Below are 20,806 nucleotides of genomic sequence, written 5' to 3'. Positions count from 1 at the left end.
AACAAAGCTGATCCTGTAGATCTGAACAATGTTATCGCAGAGTTATAAAAGAGTGGTCCAATGATGGAGATCTGGAATACACTAGCAGTGGCAGTGTGATAATGGAATGGGAATGGACTGAAGAAAAGTAGCACTGAGATGACATGCCAAGGATAAACACTGGAGAAGAACAGAATAATCTGCAGCGATAAAGTCAACCAATAATATCTAATATAAAATAGCTGAATTAAATCTGCCAGATCAGTGAAGACCAGCTGATGACAGCATTAATTCCCACTCCTCAAAAAATTGTAATTAAAGATGTTACATAACAAAGAAAATATATTGTATTTATTGTGAATTTAAGTTTACAATCTTCAATAATGATAAACAGAAATCAGATTAGTCAGCAATTTGGCCACAGACTGTCAACATATAAATGAGGTACAAGAAAAACAAAGTGGAAGCAAAGAACCACATTTCCATCATTTCCTTTGATATGATTAACAGGAATTTGACAGTGTCCACATCAGGGCAGATCTTCTCCCCTGGATGACACTGGTTCTTCCAGTATGATCCAGAGTGCAGTCTTCCACTGGAAGACCAGCTCCCAACTCATCGGCAATACCCAGGGTGTCACAGGACTTCTCTCAGTGCAAGTATCAGGTTGTGATGACAGAATGTTCTGACAGTTGGTGAGGCCAGACCTCAGGTTCAGCAGATGTCAAGACTGCCATTTACATTGAATGTTTGTGAATGCCTCTGATGTTCGCAAACATTCAAAATTGCTCAAGACTGGTTTAAACAAAAATTAATTATCAAAAACAACATAAAAATAGACCAAGCATACACTGCACATTCTCATATTTACATTAAATGTAATTCTCTGTAACTGAGAACTGTTTTCTCTGTAATTGTAACACTATATTTTGGATTCTGTTATTGCTTTTCCCATGTACTATCTCAATGCACTGATGTGATGAAATGATCTGTATGGATGGCATGCAAAACAAAAAAGTTTTTCACTGCACCTTGGCACATGTGACAATAATAAACCAATTACCAATAAAGATATAACTCTTACTCTTTTCTGGGCAACCCCCTTCTGCTATTTGTTTAATGGCTCTACTGTACTTGCATCAGGTTAATCTGACACCGGTTCAGCTGGCAGATTTCACAGCTGGTCCTGGTGTCTCATCCCAGCACTCTACTGAGTAGAAGACTGAATTACCGCCTTCACTCAGGATTACTCAGCTATGGGCATGTATGATCTTGCACATCAGCCCCATAACTTCTTCAAATGCAATTTTAAGATTTTGGTTAGAATAGGATTCAAGTTACTCATGTTCTAAATGTGTAAATCAAATCTATTTTTGTGAATATAAATGCTTGGTTATGTGCAACAAAAGTCATGCTTGAATGGGAATCGCCAAGTAACAGCCTAAAAAAACAAAATTTACTATTTTGAGTGCAAAGATTAAAAAACTCTCTAATATTGAAAATTATATACATCAGAAATTATGCTGCCTATGGTGAGAGCAGCTAATTTCTAAATAACTAATCTGTAATTTGTTAATAACACATAATGCATCATCAAGTAAGGCCAAAAAGCATCTCTCATACAACATTATCTCACAACATTATCTATTTTATAATGAGAATTTCAGTACAAAACAAACTTATTCAAAATACATACTTTTCTTCCTCACATTGCAATGAGAGACAATTTAACAAAATCACTTTCCTAAGTTCAACTTCACTGCTATAGTGATTTCCTGTCCAAATATTTTACTAAACAGGATATCCTGGGAATTTATTGCACAATTCTCAGTAAGGTGACAGGCTCAGATGTGGTTTTAAGAGCATAGGAAATAGGAACAGGAAGAGGCATTCAGTCACTCAGGTCTACTCTGTCATTCAATGAGATCGTGGCTGATCCAACTTTCCACATCCACTTCCCACTCCCTCCCCATTACTCTTGCTTCTTTTACTGATTAAATAACCAATCTCAATTTTGAATACATTCGATTTTGAAGACTCCACAACTTTATGAGGCAAGGAATTCCAAAGATACAACCCTTTGAGAAAATAAATTCTTCTTCATTTAAGTATTAAAAGGGCTCCCTTATTCTAAGATTATGCCCCCAGTCCTACAACATCCCACAAGAGCAAACCTCTTGCATGTTTAAACAAGGTTGCCTCTCATTCTTCTAACTTCAATACAGAGTAAACTTGTTCAACCCTTTCTCATAAAACAATCCTTCAGAGCCTGAACCATCTTAGTGAGTTCTCTGAACTGCCTGCAATTATGTCTTTCCTTAAAAAAGGGCACCAAAACTGTTCACAGTACTCTAGATGTGGCCTAACTAGTATCTTGTACAGTTGTAGTAAGACTTCCCTACTTTTATACTCCAAACCCCTTGAAATAAAAGCCAGCATTTCATTAGCCTTCCAGATTACTCTTTGCAATTGTATGCTATTTTTTTTTGTGTTTCATGTATGAGGACTCCCAAATCTCTTTGAGCTGCAGCTTTTGGCAATTTTTCTCCATTTACATTATACCTTGTTTCTCTTCCTTCCAAACTGAACAACTTCATATATTCCCACATTATACTCCATTTGCCAATGTTTTGCTTACTTACTTAATCAATCAATCAATATCTCAGTGTAAACTGTTTATATTCTCTTCAAAGCTTGCCTTCCCACAACCTTTTGTATTACCCACAAATTTGGCTACAGTACAAAAACTTCTTTCCCCTAAATCATTAATATACATTGTAAACAGCTGCAGTCCCAGCATTCACTTCATCAACTCTGTTACTTCATTTATTAGCTAAACCATGCCTTTTTAAGGAAAAAAAATCTACAGTTTCCTACATAACTCTTGCTTTCACTTAATAGATAAGTTATACGATCCTTTCTCATTTTAACACAAGGAAAGCAGGATATTGTGCACCTGCTTTCACAGTCACATTGCTAAGACAATTTAAAGACATGGAAAATAAAAACTTCATCAAGGCTTATTATATACACAAAATAAATTGATCTGAATCAAGGGATGTCTGTTGAACATATGCAACAATGCAATCATTTATTATTAGTTTTTTTTTAACATTTTACAAGTAATTTTGAAAGTTTAGAAAAGCCATTTGCACGAGTACTTACTAGGAATAGGTCTGAGGACATCCGGAATAAGGATTTCCACCAGAGCCTGGTACATTACATGATCGCAGGTGCACATCCACTTGAGTACGGAATCATTCTTGCACAGAGCAATAAGCTTTGCCTTTGGAAGTCTACCTTCTATTTCATTATCACTGCAGAACATATATGGAATTAAATCAGTAATAATTAAAGCACCAGTGACAAATGATGAATTTTTATCTGTAATTGCATGGTGGATTATTATATCCCTAACAAGTACTACAAAGGCCACTGGACCAAACTTAAGATGCCTAAGGCATTGGTAGTTTTGGCAGACTAAATTGAAATTTGTGACAAAATACAGTTTGCATGCAGGTTCATTTTAGGCCTCATACATCAGTTGAAGCGCTTAACAATGGAGATATTAAAGTCAGAAGTAAAGCAAATCCACAGATTTATTGTTATTTGAAAAGAAAATTCAACTTCACTGAATTGTCTCAGCAGCACCGGAGAGAATATGTTGAAGATGGGAATGATGGTCAGAACTTCAAGACTTGAGTGAAATGTTGTGGGTATACATGTCTGTTCCCAGTTCCTATGTTCTGACTGACTCTTGCTACTTTTGTATCAGATTCTGGTACTTTGCTACTCTCCAGCTTCCACATTCATAAATATTGAATTTATGGCAGGAAAATGGAGGGGGTGGATAGGGGTATTCTTTCATAGGGAAGTTCTTTGAACTGTCCAATAATCTGATATTAATTGCTTGGATATAGACAATACTTGTATCAGCTGTTTATGTGGTAAAGCATTTTGAATCATGCAAAAGACACAGTGCTGGAGGAACTCAGCAGATTAAGCAGCATCTGTGGAGGCAAAGGGATAGTTGACGTTTCGGGTCATGGCCCTTCTTCAGGACTGATTATCATAGAAATGTATGACTTATTTAAAGAGAAATATATTTTCTGTTGTTTTGGGCATTTCTTCAAAGAAATGTGAAACTATATTCTGTCTCTACTATACCAGCCCACAGACATTCAGACGTTGAAACTCAAGAGTCTGCAGATGCTGGAATCTGGAGCAACAAAAAACTGCTGAACTCAGTGGGTTGTGCACCATCTGTGGGGGGAGGGGGGAGAAGAGAGAAGAGAGGAATTGTCGATGTTTCAGGTCAAAATGTCAACAATTCCTCTCCACCTCCGCAGCTGCTCAACCTGCTGAGATCCTCCAGCAGCTTGTTTTTTTGCTCGACATTCAGAAGTTGGCAGATACAAGTGATAAGTCAAAAGGCTCCATGGTTACTGATAAGCACACAAGCAAGTTACTGTATTTCAAGGGAAAGTTAGAGTCAGAGAGTAATACAGCCCAACAAGTCCATGCCGACCATGGTTCCCACCCATCTAGTCCCAATTTCCTGCGTTCGGCTCATATCCCTCTACGCCCCACCCCTGCATGTACCTGTCCAAGTGCTTCTTAAATGATACTATTGTACCTGCCTCAACCACTTCCTCTGGCAGCACGTTCCATATACTCACCACCTTCTGTGTGAAAAAGTTGCCCCTCAAGTCCCCTTTTAAATCATTCCCCTCTCACCCTAAATCTATGCCCCCTAATTTTGGACTCCCCCACCCTGGGGAAAAGACTGCTATCATCCACCTTATCTATGCCCCTCATGACTTTATAAACTTCTATAAGATCAACCCTCATTCTCCTATGCTCCAAGAAATAAAGACTGAGCATGGCCAACCTCGCCCTCTAAAAAGGATTTAAACCAATTTCCACCAAACTAAAGAGAGACACAGGAGACTGCAGATACTGGAATCTACAGCAACAAACAAGATTCTGGAGGAACTCAGCAGTCCAGATGAATGGTCTCGACCTGAAACGTCGACTGTTTATTTCCCTTCACAGATGCTGCCTGACCCACTGAGTTCTTCCAGCATCTTGTTTGTTGTTCCATATAACTGAGTTTAATAAAACTGGTTAAGTTGTGAAAGTCAGAGTAGCCCTAGCCCAAGTCAGAAACTTGCCTTGTTTGATTGATCGTAGTCCCATCAGTTGAAGGGGATGGACTATAGTGCCAGAATGTTTGCCATAGCTTTTCAATGAGGCTAAATTGAAGATTCACTACTACATCCAGTATCGCCTGTAAGACAAAACAAAATAAGCAAAATGTACAGTGTAAAGAATTCAATACACATTTCTGAAAAAGACAGGCTCATCATAGGCACCATTGTACATGAGGCCTTCTATGTCTTTCAATGAGAATCTGGAATCTTACAGGTGACTTAAATAAAGATACAGGTTTAATTATTTCTTTTGTAATATTTTAAAGCTTTGTTACCTGAGCTAAAAACCTGAAATGCCAAGTGAAATAGTAAAATTCGTAAAGAGTATTAACCACAGTTTGATGAAAAAGGGTAATGTCATTTTAATGATTTTGTTTTGCTCTAGTAGTTCTGGCAAAGATTATTGTGGAATTGCATGAGTGAAAAGATAAATCATTTACTTTTAAGGCGGCTATATTCTGAATTGGAAAAATAATGATTACTGCCCATAAATTCCATACCTCACAGTGTTCTCTATATAGAATCTGTAGTGTTCTGATGTCCTCAATAGTAATACCATCCAACAAGGGACTATCTCCAACCTCAAGCTCTATAAATTCAGGAAGAGCACGAGAGGCATCTATCACGGGAATAAATAAAAAAAGCATTTAACATAATTCATCAGATGAAACAAAACCTTGCTTAGTTTATTGACAGCAATGGGTCTTACAAGCTTTGTGTAGATGATACACTGAAGAAGGCCATAATTAAACTACTTTTAATTTTCTGTCATTGAAATGATTTGACGACTACAAATTGGACTTCATTCAAGGATGCTTAGTTCTTTGAACGTTTTAGTTACACATGAAAGTACAGTGTTGTATTGTTACTATAAAGGGTTAACATATTTTCCAAGAAAAATTGATGCAGTAAATGCCATGCAGGTCATTAAACACAGCATTTTCCCATGTGTTTCATCATAATGTCTAGGTCTTCTTATCACAATGATGAAATTATTAAGTGGATGACCCCAGAAACTAGATTGCACGGTGCCAATTTTTAGGTGCCATGTTATCCAATTTTGAAACTACCAGGACTGGATTGTGCTAGAGATCATTTCTGGGTGAAATCATGCAGGCGTAAAACTGGATTGTGCACTTCCATAGGCTACTTACGTTAGCTTATCTGACATTTTCGCATGGTCAAACACACATCTTATGATTACATCATTATTTCAAAGATTTGCCTGTACCAACATAAATTAGAGCTAAAAGCTTTACAGCACAACCATCATGTAACAGTCTCAGCAGATGTATGAGCATGTCATAGTAGTTTCTGGCTTTTCTTCTTACTTAAAAGGATATTCTATTGACATTTTGGATTCCTGATCATTCACTGTCGGAAGTGAACGCAGGCTGCTCAAACAATTTAAGTCCACAAATGTTTGCCAGCACTTAGCTGCTGAGAAATTTGTTCCATGAGTGCCTAAGTGGTGACAATATGGCAGCAGTACATTTACATGGGCATTAGCAAAGAGCCTAATCCCACAGAGTCTTCAGAGACACCATACCCTTCTCGTGCCTCTCCTACAAACACATTATTTGGAGGCTCAGGTTTTGCAATGCCTTTGTCACTATGATATGTGGTATTCAGCGGGAATATCTTTGGCCACACTCTTTGCCTGGACTGCTCTCTCCATGGAGGTCATGTTCTTCTCCACAGGTTCTTTCCAAATGGCTACTGCAGATTTTTACCACATATCCCAATTTACTCTCACTGTTACATCAACAAGGTCACTGAGGCACTAATTTAATCTACTTTGACACTTTCAGGGAACTATGTACTTGTACCCCGGGGTGTCTCGGTTCAACAGCATTTCCCAGGGCCCTTCCATTCACTGCATATGTCCTGCCATGATTTAACTTCCCAAAATGCATCATTTTGCACTTATCTGAGTTAAATTCCATCTGCCATTCCCTTGCCCACCTTCCCAGTTGATCTAGATCCTGTTGCAACTTAGACAACCTTCTTCACTATCCATCAGACCACCAATTTTGGTGTCATCTGCAAACTTGCTAATGATACCACCTACGTTCTCATCCAAATTGTTAATGTATATGGCAGACAACAGAAGACACAGCAATGATCTCTGTGGCACAGCACTGGTCACAGGCCTCCAATCTGAAAAACAATCCTCCACTATCTCCATCCGCCTCCTACCACCTAGCCAATTTTGTATCCAATTGGCTCTGTCACCCTGGATCCCATGTGTTCTAACCTTCTGAATCAGCCTACCATACGGGAGCTTGTCAAATGCCTTTTTGAAATCTATGTGGACAATGTCTACCACTCTGGCCTCGTCAATCCTCTTAGTCAGCTCTTCAAAAAGTTAATCAAATTTGTGACACACTTGGAACAGGAGGCAAGAGTTTTCAAAAGAGGTGAGTCTCTGTGTTTGGTGTTCTTTTTCAGTGGGCAGGACCCTTAAAGAGGCACACTTGCATGTTCCTAGTGTTAACTGGCCAATTAGCTGATTGGCAGCAGCCAATGGACAGAGGCTTGGGTTAAGCACAGTGGCTGTTGTTGGAGTGGTTCAGAGTGGTGGGGGGTAGTGGTAGGGGGTAGTGGTGGGGGGTAGTGGTAGGGGGTAGTGGTGGGGGGGGAGAGGTGGAGGAGGAGGAGAACTTGTGAAAAAAAAGCTTTCAGTAAGAAAGCACAGGTAAGGTCATAATTTTGTTGTCTGCAAATCCTTAGTCCTTGATTCAGTGTAGGCAGGATGGCAGATAGGGCAGGCTCCTCCTGTAAGATGCGGGATGTCAGGGAACCTCACTGTCTCCCTGACGATGACATCTGCAGGAAGTGCACCCAGCTGCAGCTTCTGACTGACCAGGTAAAGGAAATGGATCTGGAGTTAGATGTACTCAGGACCATCTGGGAAGCTGAAAGCCTCATAGATGAAACTTTTACTGAGGTGGTCACACCCAGGGTATAGGCTTCAGATAGATGGGTGACCACCAGGAGGAGTAAGGGGTGTAAGCAGTCAGTGCAGGGTTCCCCTGTGGCCATACCCCTCAGCAACAAGTATACCCCTTTGGATACTGCTGGGGGGGTGTGTGGGTGGGGGAGTCAGGAAGGTGTAGGAGAAAGAGGTCCTGTGCAGTGAGTATAGGGAATTAGGAAAGAAGCTGAAGAGCAGGACCTCCAGGGTAGTAATCTCTGGATTACTCCTGGTACCACATGCTAGTCAGGGCGGGAAAAGGAGGATAGAACAGATGAATGAATGGCTGAGGAACTAGTGCAGGGGGCAGGGTTTCAGGTTTTTGGATCATTGGAACCTCTTCTGGGGCAGGGGTGACCTGTACAAGAAGGACTGGTTGCACCTCAAATGGAGGGGAACCAATATCTTGGCCGGGAGGTTCACTCATGCTACTTGGGAGGGTTTAAACTAGTTTGGCAGGGGGATGGGAACCAGAGCACCAGGTCAGAAAGTGGAGGGATTGAGAAGGCCAGTAAAAACAGGCAGGAGCAAAGTAATAGACACTATGAGATGGACAGTTTGAAGTGTGTGTATTTGAATGCTAGAAGTATTATGGCTAGGGGTGATGAACTTAGAGCATGGATCAGTATGTGGAACTATGATGTTGTGGCTGTAACAGAGACTTGGCTGAGAGAGGAACAGGAATGGGTGCTTAACGTTCCAGGCTTTTGATCTTTTAGAAAAGATAGAGGGGGAGGGGAGTTGCACTATTAATCAGGGATAATATCACAGCTGCACTCAGAGGGGACATAATGGAGGGCTTGTCCACTGAGTCTATATGGGTAGAACTCAAAAATAAGAAAGGTGCAATCACTTTGATGGGATTATACTACAGACCCCCCAGTAGCCACCGGGACGTTGAGGAACCGATATGCAGGCAGATGAGGGAAAGGTGTAAAACTAATAGGGTTGTCGTGGGGTCTTCAACTTCCCTGATATAAACTGGGACCTCCTCAGTGTAAGAGGTTTAAATGAGGCAGAATTTGTCAGGTGCATCCAGGAGGGTTTCTTAAAGCAATATGTCGATAGTCCAATGAGAGGAGGGGCTGTACTGGACCTGGTTTTGGGTAATGAGCCTGGCCAGGTGGCCGACCTTTCAGTGGGAGAACAGTTAGGGAACAGTGACCACAACTCCTTAAGTTTTAAAATAGCTATAGATAAGGATAAGTATGGACCTTGTGGGAGAGTATTAAATTTGGAGCAGGGCAAATTATGAGAGCATTAGGCAGGGACTAGGGAGGATTAATTGGGAACAGCTGTTTTTGGGCAAGTCCACATTTGACATGTGGAGGGTGTTTAAAGACCAACTGCACAGAGTACAGGACAGGTTTGTTCCAGTAAGAAGGAAAGACTAGGATGGCAAGGTAAGAGTACTTTGGATGTCGAGAGGTGGTGAATTTAGCCAAGAAGGAAAAGTATGTAAAGCTTTGATCAAACAGTGCGCTTGGACTACAAAGAAGCCAGAAAGGAACTCAAGGGAATTGGGAAAGCCAGGAGGGGCCATGAATAGTCCTTGGCAAGTAGGATTAAAATATCCCAAGGCATTCTATACATACATCAAGAACAAGAGGTTAACTAGGGAGAAGGTAGGACCACTCAAGGCTAAAGGAGGGAACATGTGCTTGGAAGCGGAGGATGTGGGTGAGGTCCTTAAAGAGTACTTTGCATCAGTATTTACCAAGAAGGACGTGGAGGATAGTGAGATCAGTGTGGAGCATGCTAATATGCTAGGGAATTTTGAGATAAACAAGGTGGTGTTGGGTCGCTTAAAGAGCAGTAAGGTGGATAAATCCCCAGGGCCTGATGGGATATACTCCAGGTTGAGAGAGGCAAGAGATGAGATTTCTGGAGCCTTGACCAATATCTTCGTGTCCTATCTAGCCACAGGCATGGTCCCAGAGGACTGGGGAGTAGCTAATATTGTTCTATTATTTCAAGAAGGGAAATGGGCATAATTCCGGTAACTATAGACCAGTGAGCCACCCTTCAGTGGCAGGGAAGTTACTGGAGAGGCTTCTTGGGGATAGGATTTATGAGCATTTGGAAAACCATAGCCTAATTAGGGACAGTCAGCATGCTTTGTGCAGGGCAAGTTGTTCCTTACTAACTTGAGTTTTTTGACGAGGTGACATGGGTGATTGATGAATGTGGATGATGTCTACATGGATTTTAGTTTGACAAGGCTCCTCATGGGAGGCTCACCCAGAAGATTAAGATGCATGGGATCCACAGAGAATTGGCCGTTTGGACTTATTCTTGCTGGAGATCTGTGACTAGTGGTGTTCCTCAGGGATCTGTACTGGGACCTCTGCTGGTTGTGATGTATATAAATGACCTGGATGAAAATGTACGTGGGTGGGTTAGTAAGTTTGCAGATGATACAAAGATTGGTGATGTTGTGGATAGCGTAGAAGACTGGCAAAGGATAGAGTGGGATATAGAACAGTTGCGCATATGGGCAGAGAAATGGCAGATGGAGTTCAACCCGGCCAAATGTGAAGTGTTGCACCTTGAGAGGTCAAATGTAAAGAGACAGTACACCGTTAATGGCAAGACCCTTAAGTGTTGATGAGCAGAGGGATCTTGGGGTCCAAGTTCATAGCTCCCTGAAAGTGGCTAGACAGGTTGATAGGGTGGTAAAGACGGTGTGGCATGCTTGCCTTCATTAGTTGAGGTAATGAGCTCGAGTCAGGAAGTTAAGCTGCAGCTTTATGAAACTTTAGTCAGGCCGCATCTGGAGTATTGCAATCAGTTCTGGTTGCCCCATTATTGGAAGGATGTCGAGGCTTTGGAGAGGGTACAGAAGAGGTTTACCAAGATGCTGCTTGGATTAGAGGGAATGTGCTATGAGGATAGGTTGGACAAACTTGGGTTGTTTTCTCTGGAGCAGCAGAGTCTGAGGTGAAATCTGATAGGGATTTAAAAGATTGAGATGCATAGATAGACAGCCAGTATTCTTTCCCGAAGGTTGAAATGTCTAATACCAGAAGACATGTATTTAAGGCAAGTTCAAAGGAGATGTCCAAGGCAAGTTATTTTTTTTAAAGAGTGGTGGGTGCCTGGAATGCACTGCCTGGGGTGGTGGTGGAGGCAGATACAATTGGGGTGTTCAAGAAGCTCTTCGATAGGCACATCAATGTGAGGGAAATGGTAGGATATGGACATTGTGTAGGCAGAAGGGATTAGTTTAGTTGGGCATTTTATTACTAATGTAATTGGGTTGGCACAGCATTGTGGCCAAAGGGCCTGTTCCTGTGCTGTACTGTACTGTTCTGTTCTCCTACAACAAAGCCAGGCTGACCATCCCATATCATCCCTTGCCTTTTCAAATGCAAATAAATCCTGTCTCTACATCCCTTCCAATAACTTTCCCACCACTGACATAATGCTCACTGGCTTGTAGTTCCTGGACTTATTCTTGCTGCACTTCTTGAATAAAGGCATGGCATTAGCCACCACCCAGTCTTCTGTTGCCTCACCTGGGGCTAATAAAGCCTCAAATCTCTGCAGGGTCCCTTTCTTCTTGTAACACCCTAAGATACACCTGGTCAGGCCCCAGGGATTTATCCACCTTAATGTGCTTCAAGACCTCCAACACCTCCTCCTGTGTATTGTTGATATGCTCAAGAATATCACTATTCCCTCCCTGAATTTGCTAGTTTCCATATCCTTCTCCATGGTAAATACAGATGAGAAGTATTCATTTAAGACCTCATCCACTTCCTGTGACTTCACACACAGATAACCACACTGATCCTTAAGGGGACCCTTTCTCTCTCTGGCAACACTTTTAATATGGTTGCAGAATCTTTTAGGATTCTCCTTTATCTTATCAGCCAGGGATATCTTGTGGGCCCTTTTGGCCCTTCTAATTTCATTCTTGGGTACTCCTACCTCCCTTATACTCCAAGGGACTTGCTTGATCTCAGTCACCTATACCTGATATATGCCTCCTTTTTCCTGACCAGACCCTCAATATCCCTCATCAGCCAAGGTTCCCTAGTCTTGCCATCCTTTCCCTTCACTTTAATAGGAACATGCTGGCCTTGAACTCTTTCTATCTAACCTTAAAAGCTTCCCACTTGCCACAGGTCTCTTTACCTGCAAACAGGTTCTCCCAATCAACCTTTGAGAGGTCCTGTTTGATGCCACTGAGATTAGCTTTTCCCCAATTTAGGACTTCAACTTGAGGACCAGTTCTATCTTTTGCCATAACTATCCTGAAACTAACAAAATTATTTTTCACTGGTCCCAAAGTGCTTCCCCATTGACACATCAACCACTTGCCCGCCTCATTTCCTAAGAGGAGATCCCGCACTGACACCCCTCTAAGGCCATCAACGTATTGATTCAGGAAACTATCTTAGATAGCTTAACAATTTTTTCCCTACCTTATCCCTTGGCATTAATGCAATCCCAGTCAATATCAGGGAAGTTAAAAATCACCACTATTACAACCCTATTATTCCTAAACCTATCTATGATATCCCTACATTCTATGTTCCTGTTTCCTGCTGACTAGCATCATGGGGACAGTGAAGAACAATAAGCACCTGCAGGCTCAGAAGACTACTCCAGAAGTGAATGAATTTTCATTTTCAAAGGTTTTTGTGGACGGGGTTTCTTCTGCACCACACCCACCCAAAAATAGTCCAAAAGACTGCAGGACCTTGACACTGATTGTGATGAGAAGCTGGATATCATGTGGCGAGTGATGGAATACTCTCTGCTTGCTCAGATGATTTCAGTTCCAATAATACTTTAAAAAAACTGATACCATTCAGGATGAAGCAGCTCACTTGATTGGCTCCCCATCCATTTTCTTAGACATACTTATTTATTGGTTCCCCAAATGTCTCAGCAAAGACTGCAATTGCACTTCTTGAAGTAGTGACAGATCACTAACCATAAGGAAGGCTTTCCAGATTTCACTGCATGTGCAAATTCCAAAGTTGCTGTCAAAATTCTTTCATTTTTATGGTCAGTGCTGATAGCCTCAGTTAATTTAATGCAAATAGAGTGACTCAGAATTTGTGATATTTTACAAATCATGAAAGTAGTGCTGTGGATAGTGAGGAAGGCTATCTAAAGCTATAGCAGGATATACAGTATAAAGATTGCGCGAGACAGGGTAGATAATCAAAATCTTTTTCCCATAGTAGGGGTATCAAAAACAAGAGGGCATAAATTTAAGGTGAGAGGAAGGAGTTTTAAAGAGCATCTGAGGGGAAAGTTTTTTTTTCTTACATGGGGGAGTGGTTGATATCTGGAATGTGCTGCCAGAGGAAGTGATGGTATCAGATACTAATACTATGTTTAAGATGCATTTAGACTTAAATAGGCAAATCATATAAGGATATCAATATAATGCGCATAAATGGGATTAGCGTAGATGGGCAAAAGTAGTTGGCATGGATGTTGTGGGTCAAAGGGCCCATTTCTGTGCTGTGTGACTCTGACTCTATGACATAAACTAAGAAACTGCAAATAATAGTAAACATCAAAGGTTTGCTGAAGTTAACTCTCAGCATAGCTTACCAAGGAACTGCTGATGATGTTGACTTTGTGCTACAATAGTTTGTTCTGCAGAATTCTGAACCTGTTGTCCACTTCCTGCAAAGCTGTCCCCTATTCCATCCAATTTCTGCATAGGCTTATATCTGAGAAACAATATTGCCAACACTGGTGTGTTAAAAGGAAAATACTGGAGTAAAATGATTTAAAATGTAAAACAAGAATTTCACCTCAAAGAGAAACAAGAGAGAATAAATTGGAGCCTCAAACTGGAATAAACTACATTTCTCTCTGTACGATGGCAACACATGCACACACAAGAACGTGAAAAGTTAATGATCAGTTGATCAAAGCACAATCTTTTCATGCAATAGCCAGATAGATTTCCAAGTCAGTGGTGTTGTCATTACCACCTCCTTCAAAGGTTATTTCAAAAATTCAGCATTCTTCCAATAAAATTTTATTTTAATATGGTTTGCTTTTCCATTACTTTTAATTGACACCTCTGTTTCTTCTTTCCTGGCTGAATATTATGGGTTTCAATAATCCCTCAATGAAAGATTCAAGTAGAAAGCTTTGGAGGAAAATGGCACAATGGACCAATGTGCCCTCAAATAAATATTTTAGTATGCATCCAACAGTCTCCCATTACTTTGACTTGCCATTGCACAGTTCAGTTCAAAATGTTCCACATTGAAAATAAAAGCATATGGGAGAGTAAGGAAATCGGGTACCTGCATAAAATGGTTAACCAATATAACAGTTCTTTAACCATTTAAAGACTAGGAAATTATCACACAAAGACTGAGGAGGAGGATGAAATAAAAGTGGAAAAATCAGAAAAGAAAGTAAAAAAGGAGTAAGAAATAACATAATATTTATAAAGTCTTCCCAAAGAACTAAAAAAGTTGAAGAAGATTCTACACTGCAAAAGCTATTTGTCCATGTTAGAATATCCAGTAACACTAACCACAACACTAAAAGGGTATAGGTTTCTAAGGTGCACTTAATGGTTAATTAACTGACAATTATAAGCATTCTCTGAAAATAAAAGTCAGGACGAGATACCTTTCCCACAAAGCTAATGCAAGAGCTGAACAAATTCTGTAGCAATTTTTAGATATTCACACTTAGTTGCACATTTGCTCTTCACCTGAAGTTGTTTTATTGTTTACCCACAGTTAAAGCAAGCACTATTATACTGTCAGCAAATTCTGGCCGAATAATATTAGTTCACATAAACTTAAAAACTGAACGGAGAAGGAAAGAAGAAAAATAATTCATGTTTTGGAAGGACAGGAGAGGTCGGCAATCTTATTTTCAAAGGCAGGAGCAAGGCACAGATGCATGTATTAGTAGAGACACACGAGACTGCAGATGCTGGAATGTGGAGCAACAAACAACCTGCTGGATGAATTCAGCACGTCGAGCAGCATCTGTGGGGGTAAAGGAATTGTCGATGTTTCAGTCCTGACGCATGGTTTCAACCCAAAACGTCAACAATTCCTTTTTCCCCCACAGATGCTGCTTAACCTTCCGAGTTCCTCCAGCAGATTGTTTGCTGTATGTATTAGTAGTCTTCTAAAATTCTTACCTCTGTTTCTGATGCATGGGTTGTTGTCTCATGGCCATGTACTGCATATCCTCCTGCAAGCGATTTAGTGGGGAGTCTGGTTTGATCCGGATGCCGTAATAGTGATATTTGGAATTTCCTCTAAGGCAGAAAAATTGCTTTAAATTTAAATAAACACTTAGTGCAATTATCAGAAAACAGGAACAAAACTGGCAAGTAACTAACCTTGTTCCTAGCCGCCTGGTACGCAGACCCATGAAAATGGAACGAATAAGTTTCCCAAAAGAAGCTGCATTCACTGGGTCAAGCTTCTGTTCCTGACAGTGACGCAGGTAGTGGTTGTACAGAGTGCTTCGAGGAAGGCTGACACCTTCTGCTGTTTCATAGTTGTCCAATAACCACTGAAGCTAAAAGCAGACATAAAAATTGTATTTGTATGCCTACTTTTGTTTTTTAGTTACGTGCAATAAACACAGCTCGAATACACTGGCCAGACTGTGAGGGTATATGGACGAGGATGGATGAGATATATTCCATGTGTTGAATGGCAAAGCTCCTCAGACATGCCTAGAGTAAGTCAAGTTAGGAACCAACAGTAGGATCAGGAAATGTAGATGGTGGTGGTGATGTTGCAGAAAGTAGCAAGGGAGTTTCAACATTGAAAGTTAGTTGTAATGATGCACCAGGGTGAGCCACAGTGAGGAGATGACTGTGTGGCAGAAATCTGTTCTCTTTGCATTTTGAGGTGCACTCCGTCGTTCTAAGCATCACATTTTGGTAAATTACCTACCTTGTTGATCTTTCTGAATTTGTTTTTTGGACTTTGTTTTATTTTTGATTTAATTATGTTCTTTCTTGTAAAAATTGTGTATAATTTATGTTTTTCTTGTGAATGCTGCTTATATGATGCCATGTGCCTGTGACGCTGCTGTAAGTTTTCCATTGCACCTACGCATACATGTACTTGTGCATATGACAATAAACTTGACCTCGACAATCTGTTGGTCTCTGAGCAAATTAATCTTCTGTGGCTCAATGGGGATGCAGCATGGTGTGGTGGTAGTGGGTAGATGTGTTCTTTCAGACATGAATGAGAATATATACGCTTTTGATAAAGAGAACTTTGCAGCTCCATTTGTTGCAAATAATTATGCTAATTTTACTATTAGCCAAATCATTACTGTTAACCAGGAGTGAAAGACCAGTGATAGCTTCTGCAATTATAGGCAAGTTAGTCAGTAGATTCTTTAAGATTGGAAGTTTGGAAAACTCAAATGATATATTAGCCAGTGCCACAAACTACATAAGATGGGTACATCTGATGCTGATGGGAAAATTTTCAGCAGCGTAAAAGTTGAAACTATTTTAGTCTCCTGGCAGGGCCACTGCAAACAAAGGGTAATATGATTCTAGTGTATTTTTTCCCTCACCTTAAATTATATTCAATAAGGCTTCCTGCCAAGAAGTCTCATTTAAATAGCGAGGTAGCATCCATGTATTGTGTGCTACTTTAACTTGAACCTGGCAGAAGTTGCTGATAAGAAGCCTTCTGGTCTTTTACTAATTAAAGGTTCCCTTTGGCCCACAGGGATACTTATCTTATCCTGCCATTCCATGCTGCTGAACACCCAGTGTACCTAACCAGCATTGCCAATTTTATCACTGCCCACCTCCCATGTTCCTTACTTATCTTTCAGCAGGAGGCAACGACAACAGTCCTAGAGAAGTCTGGTCTCACCTCCATCCCACTTTTCACCCACTCTGATTTCTGCTTACTAATATTATTTCCACTAGTTTCAAGGGAGAATTAATGACAGTGTAGTTAAATATTGTCCAAGTGTTAAAAATTTACCATGCATTGTGATTTGGGGAGGCCTGATGAATTGTAAACATTTCTCACACATCCAATTACGATCATGAATTAAAATTGGGGCTCAAGGAAATTTCTTTTTTGTGAGTGTATTCTGTACTTGCAGTCTTGATCAATAAAAAATATGGGATAAACTGTATATTAGGAGTCTGGACAACGTGCAAGTCAAATGAAATAAATTTAACATACCCGTTTTAGTCAGTGTTGTACACGACAATCTTCTGGACTTAAATGGACATATGTAAAATTTTCTGTAAATAACTACATCAGGAATCCTTAACTCTGTCTAACCTATTCCAGTATTATTACTGATTGATTCAATTCTAAAGCAATGGTTATTTGAGCTTTTAAAGTTCACACACCATTCTCAATAATTCCCTATTAGACATCTGGTACATCAACTTCTGTAATGTTATTGCAGCCCTTTTAAAGATCAATGTTACCTGGAAAGACTGTTTGTAGAAATGGAATACCTACATTTTATAGAAATAACAATCAGATACACCTCTTCAATTTCCATTAATCAAAAGAATACAACTTCATTCAAATATCTTAAAAATTATGCAAGAATATAGACAAATGCTCTGTTTCCAATTTAGCTTAGTGAAACTACTTCTTGGTTTCTCACTTCCCATTTGATTGTAAGGATCTAACTAATCACCAGATCTAACTGGCTCCCCACTCTGCTTCGGAGCACATAGACAACAGCAAAACATAAGTCAGGCCGCTATTTATTGATTACAGCTCGGCGTTTAACACCATCATCCCTTTGGTATTAATCACCAAGCTTCTAAACCTGGGTCTCTACCTCCCGCTGCAACTGGATCCTTGACTTCCTTATTGGGAGATCACAGTCAGTGAGGATCGGTAATAACATCTCCTCCTCAATGACAATCAACACAGGCGCACCTCAAGGATGTGTGATTAGCCCACTGCTCTACTCTCTCTACACTCATGACTGTGTGGCTAAGCACAACTCAAACACCATCTATAAATACACAGATGACACCACTGTTGGTAAAATCTCAGATGGCGACGAGTAGGCATACAGGAGTGAGATAGATTGGTTGGTTGAGTGGTGTCCCAATAACAACCTTGCACTCAACGTCGACAAGACCAAGGAACTGATTGTGGATTTCAGGAAGGGGAAATCGGGAGAACACACACCGGTCCTCATTGAGGGGTCAGCAGTGGAAAGGGTGAGCAGCTAGAAGTTCCTGGGCATCAACATCTCAGAGGATCTATCTTGGGCTCAATACATTGATGCAATCACTAAGACGGCATGCCAGTGACTGTACTTCATTAAGAGTCTGAGGACTCTTGCAAATTTCTGTAGATGTACAGTGGAGAGCATTCTGACTGGTTGCATCACTGCCTGGTATGGAGGCTCCAATGTGCAGGATTGCAAGAGACTGCAGAGGGTTATAGAGTCAGCTAGCTCCATAACGGGCACAACCCTCCCCATCATTGAGGACATCTTCAGAGTGCCTCAAGAAGGCAGCATCCATCACTAAGGACCCTCACCAAGACATGCCCTCTTTTCATTACCACCATTGGGGAGAAGGTAAAGGAGCCTGATGACCTACACTCAACAATTTAAGAACAGCTTCTTCCTCTCTGCCATCAAATTTCTGAATGGTCCATGAACACTACCTCATTATTCCTTTTTTTGTGCACTATTTATTTATTTTGTAAGTTATAGTAATTTTATGTCTTTGCATTACTGCCACAAAACAACAAATTTCACATCATATAAGTCAGTGATAATTAATCTGATTCTAGTTCTGATTCTGGTTCTAGTTACCTAAGAAAGGAAAACTACATAACAGTAGACAGTTGATTAAGTACTTCAGAACTATTTTAAACAGTGTACTATCTGCACTTGCAAATAAAAACTTAAAATGATTGGCCTTACTGGTCCATGAGAGAAGAATGGTGAAATGGAGTGTCTGGTAAATTTAAGTGTCCAATGTGTAATTGAAATTTTACTTGAGCATTTAAAAAAGAATCAGAGGAGTCCACATTATCAATTTTATGGTCAGAATCAGAAGCAGAAAATATGTACAATAATTATAGTTTGTTATATAAATCACTGAGAATATTCAAGAAAGTGGACAACAGATTTTTAGATGTTATGGGAATCAAGTGATATGGGATTAGTGCAGGGAAGTGGCACTGCGGTAAAATATCAACCATGATTATATGGAATGGCAGAGCAGGCACAAGGAGCTGCTTCTATTTATTTTATGTTCTCATATAAGTGTTTCCTAGTTCAGCGTGCCTACAAATTATATTCACTTTTAAAACCTTAACAGTACTTGATTAAACATTGTAAGAAATTGAGAGGGGCAGGTTACCCGAGTTAATCCTCACTACTGAATGCATGGTCTGTGTGGTGATGGAACGTGGAAGGACATTAAAATGGCAGCCATCATTAGGGCCATGGGGAAAAATAGACTTGTGCATTGTGGAGCTGGTTTCTTGGTGGTGACTTTGGAAGGAAGTCATCCAACGTCTACTGCATCCTTACTATGTCTCCAATTAAAATTAAATTGGAGAACGCATGGAGCTAGCAAGTAAGCATCAAATAGCAAAGGAATGGCATTGCTACAGTATGAACAATCCTTGAGCTTTAATTTCCACTACCCTATCTGCAATTTTATTTCACATCTTCAGCCCTCCTGGTGTGCAAGAGTTTTTCTTAAAACAACCCAATATTTATTTTTTAATAGTTTTCACCCACGTTCCATCTCTCTATATTATTGCTGGTACCTTTGGAATACCCTAAGGTTGTGAAAGGCAAGACAGGAAACAGTGTTTTCTTTCTAAACTCTATTGTTCCACCTTCACAAATGCTCTAACTGTGAAACTTAACTTTAATTGAGGCCATCTGTTAAATTCTGATTGCCTTTTCTGACTCACAATTTCACCTGCACCAAACAAGTTATGACACAATCCATCTATGCTATTTCTACCCTATTAGTCTCTTCCTATCAATACAACATATCACTTGCTCCCTAAGCACTTTCCTGACTTGACAGTTTGAATTCCTTTAAGTCCTGCTTGGCAATACCTTCAATCTAGCTCAAGGAAGACCAGCTTTATTAAAACTAGCTCAAGAAATTGAACTCCTATTCCAACAATTCACCCATAGACTTTTCTTTCTCTACAAAATTTTCAGTTAATTTCAACATTTCCCTTGTCATTTTATTTAAGTATGCTAAAAGTGATTTCTATGCAACTACTTTGCAAAGCCACATACAATATTCTGAGACACCCGAAATACCACGGGCTCTCATTTCATATTCTTACAAGCATCTTTGACCATTCCATACTCCTGTCTTTTTTCAGCAGTCCGCTAGTGCATGCCTCTCACCTTGTTATGCTCATGTCTGTTTGAGCACTAACCACTACAATGCTGTCAATTACATTTAGGTTCAATTCACTGGTACAGGTACACCTGCAGTCTCTTCATCATCTATACTTTACCATCAATTACATAATTTGTATGCTTGGACAAATGTTACACTTAATTTGGTGATCATCTCTACTACTTCTTTTCCTCCTTCATTAATCTAAAAGCAAATCTAACTACAGTATTCATCTTAGCTACTGTGATCACTTACTTGCCTCTGTTCTAG

The 20,806-nt window shown here is 40.2% G+C and overlaps 1 protein-coding gene across 5 annotated transcripts in view; it reads right to left on the bottom strand.

Annotated features, from left to right (window-relative positions):
• Window positions 1-20,806, bottom strand: part of LOC127572774 (transcription factor RFX3-like) — a 217,567-nt gene that overhangs the window by 28,059 nt on the left and 168,702 nt on the right. For all 5 annotated transcript variants that reach the window (XM_052020384.1, XM_052020387.1, XM_052020388.1 and 2 more), the window contains 6 exons: window positions 15,521-15,702; window positions 15,317-15,436; window positions 13,747-13,868; window positions 5,693-5,811; window positions 5,154-5,269; window positions 3,145-3,296 (listed from right to left, as the gene is read on the bottom strand). In XM_052020384.1, the coding sequence (XP_051876344.1) occupies window positions 3,145-3,296; window positions 5,154-5,269; window positions 5,693-5,811; window positions 13,747-13,868; window positions 15,317-15,436; window positions 15,521-15,702 (811 nt within the window). The remainder of the gene's footprint in view (window positions 1-3,144; window positions 3,297-5,153; window positions 5,270-5,692; window positions 5,812-13,746; window positions 13,869-15,316; window positions 15,437-15,520; window positions 15,703-20,806) is intronic.

The sequence above is a fragment of the Pristis pectinata genome, chromosome 7 (assembly GCF_009764475.1).
Source record: "Pristis pectinata isolate sPriPec2 chromosome 7, sPriPec2.1.pri, whole genome shotgun sequence".
In the NCBI taxonomy this organism is placed as follows: Eukaryota; Metazoa; Chordata; class Chondrichthyes; order Rhinopristiformes; family Pristidae; genus Pristis; species Pristis pectinata.
The sequence above is the reverse complement of the archived record's forward strand: the minus strand, read 5'-3'. Positions and strand labels throughout refer to the sequence as shown.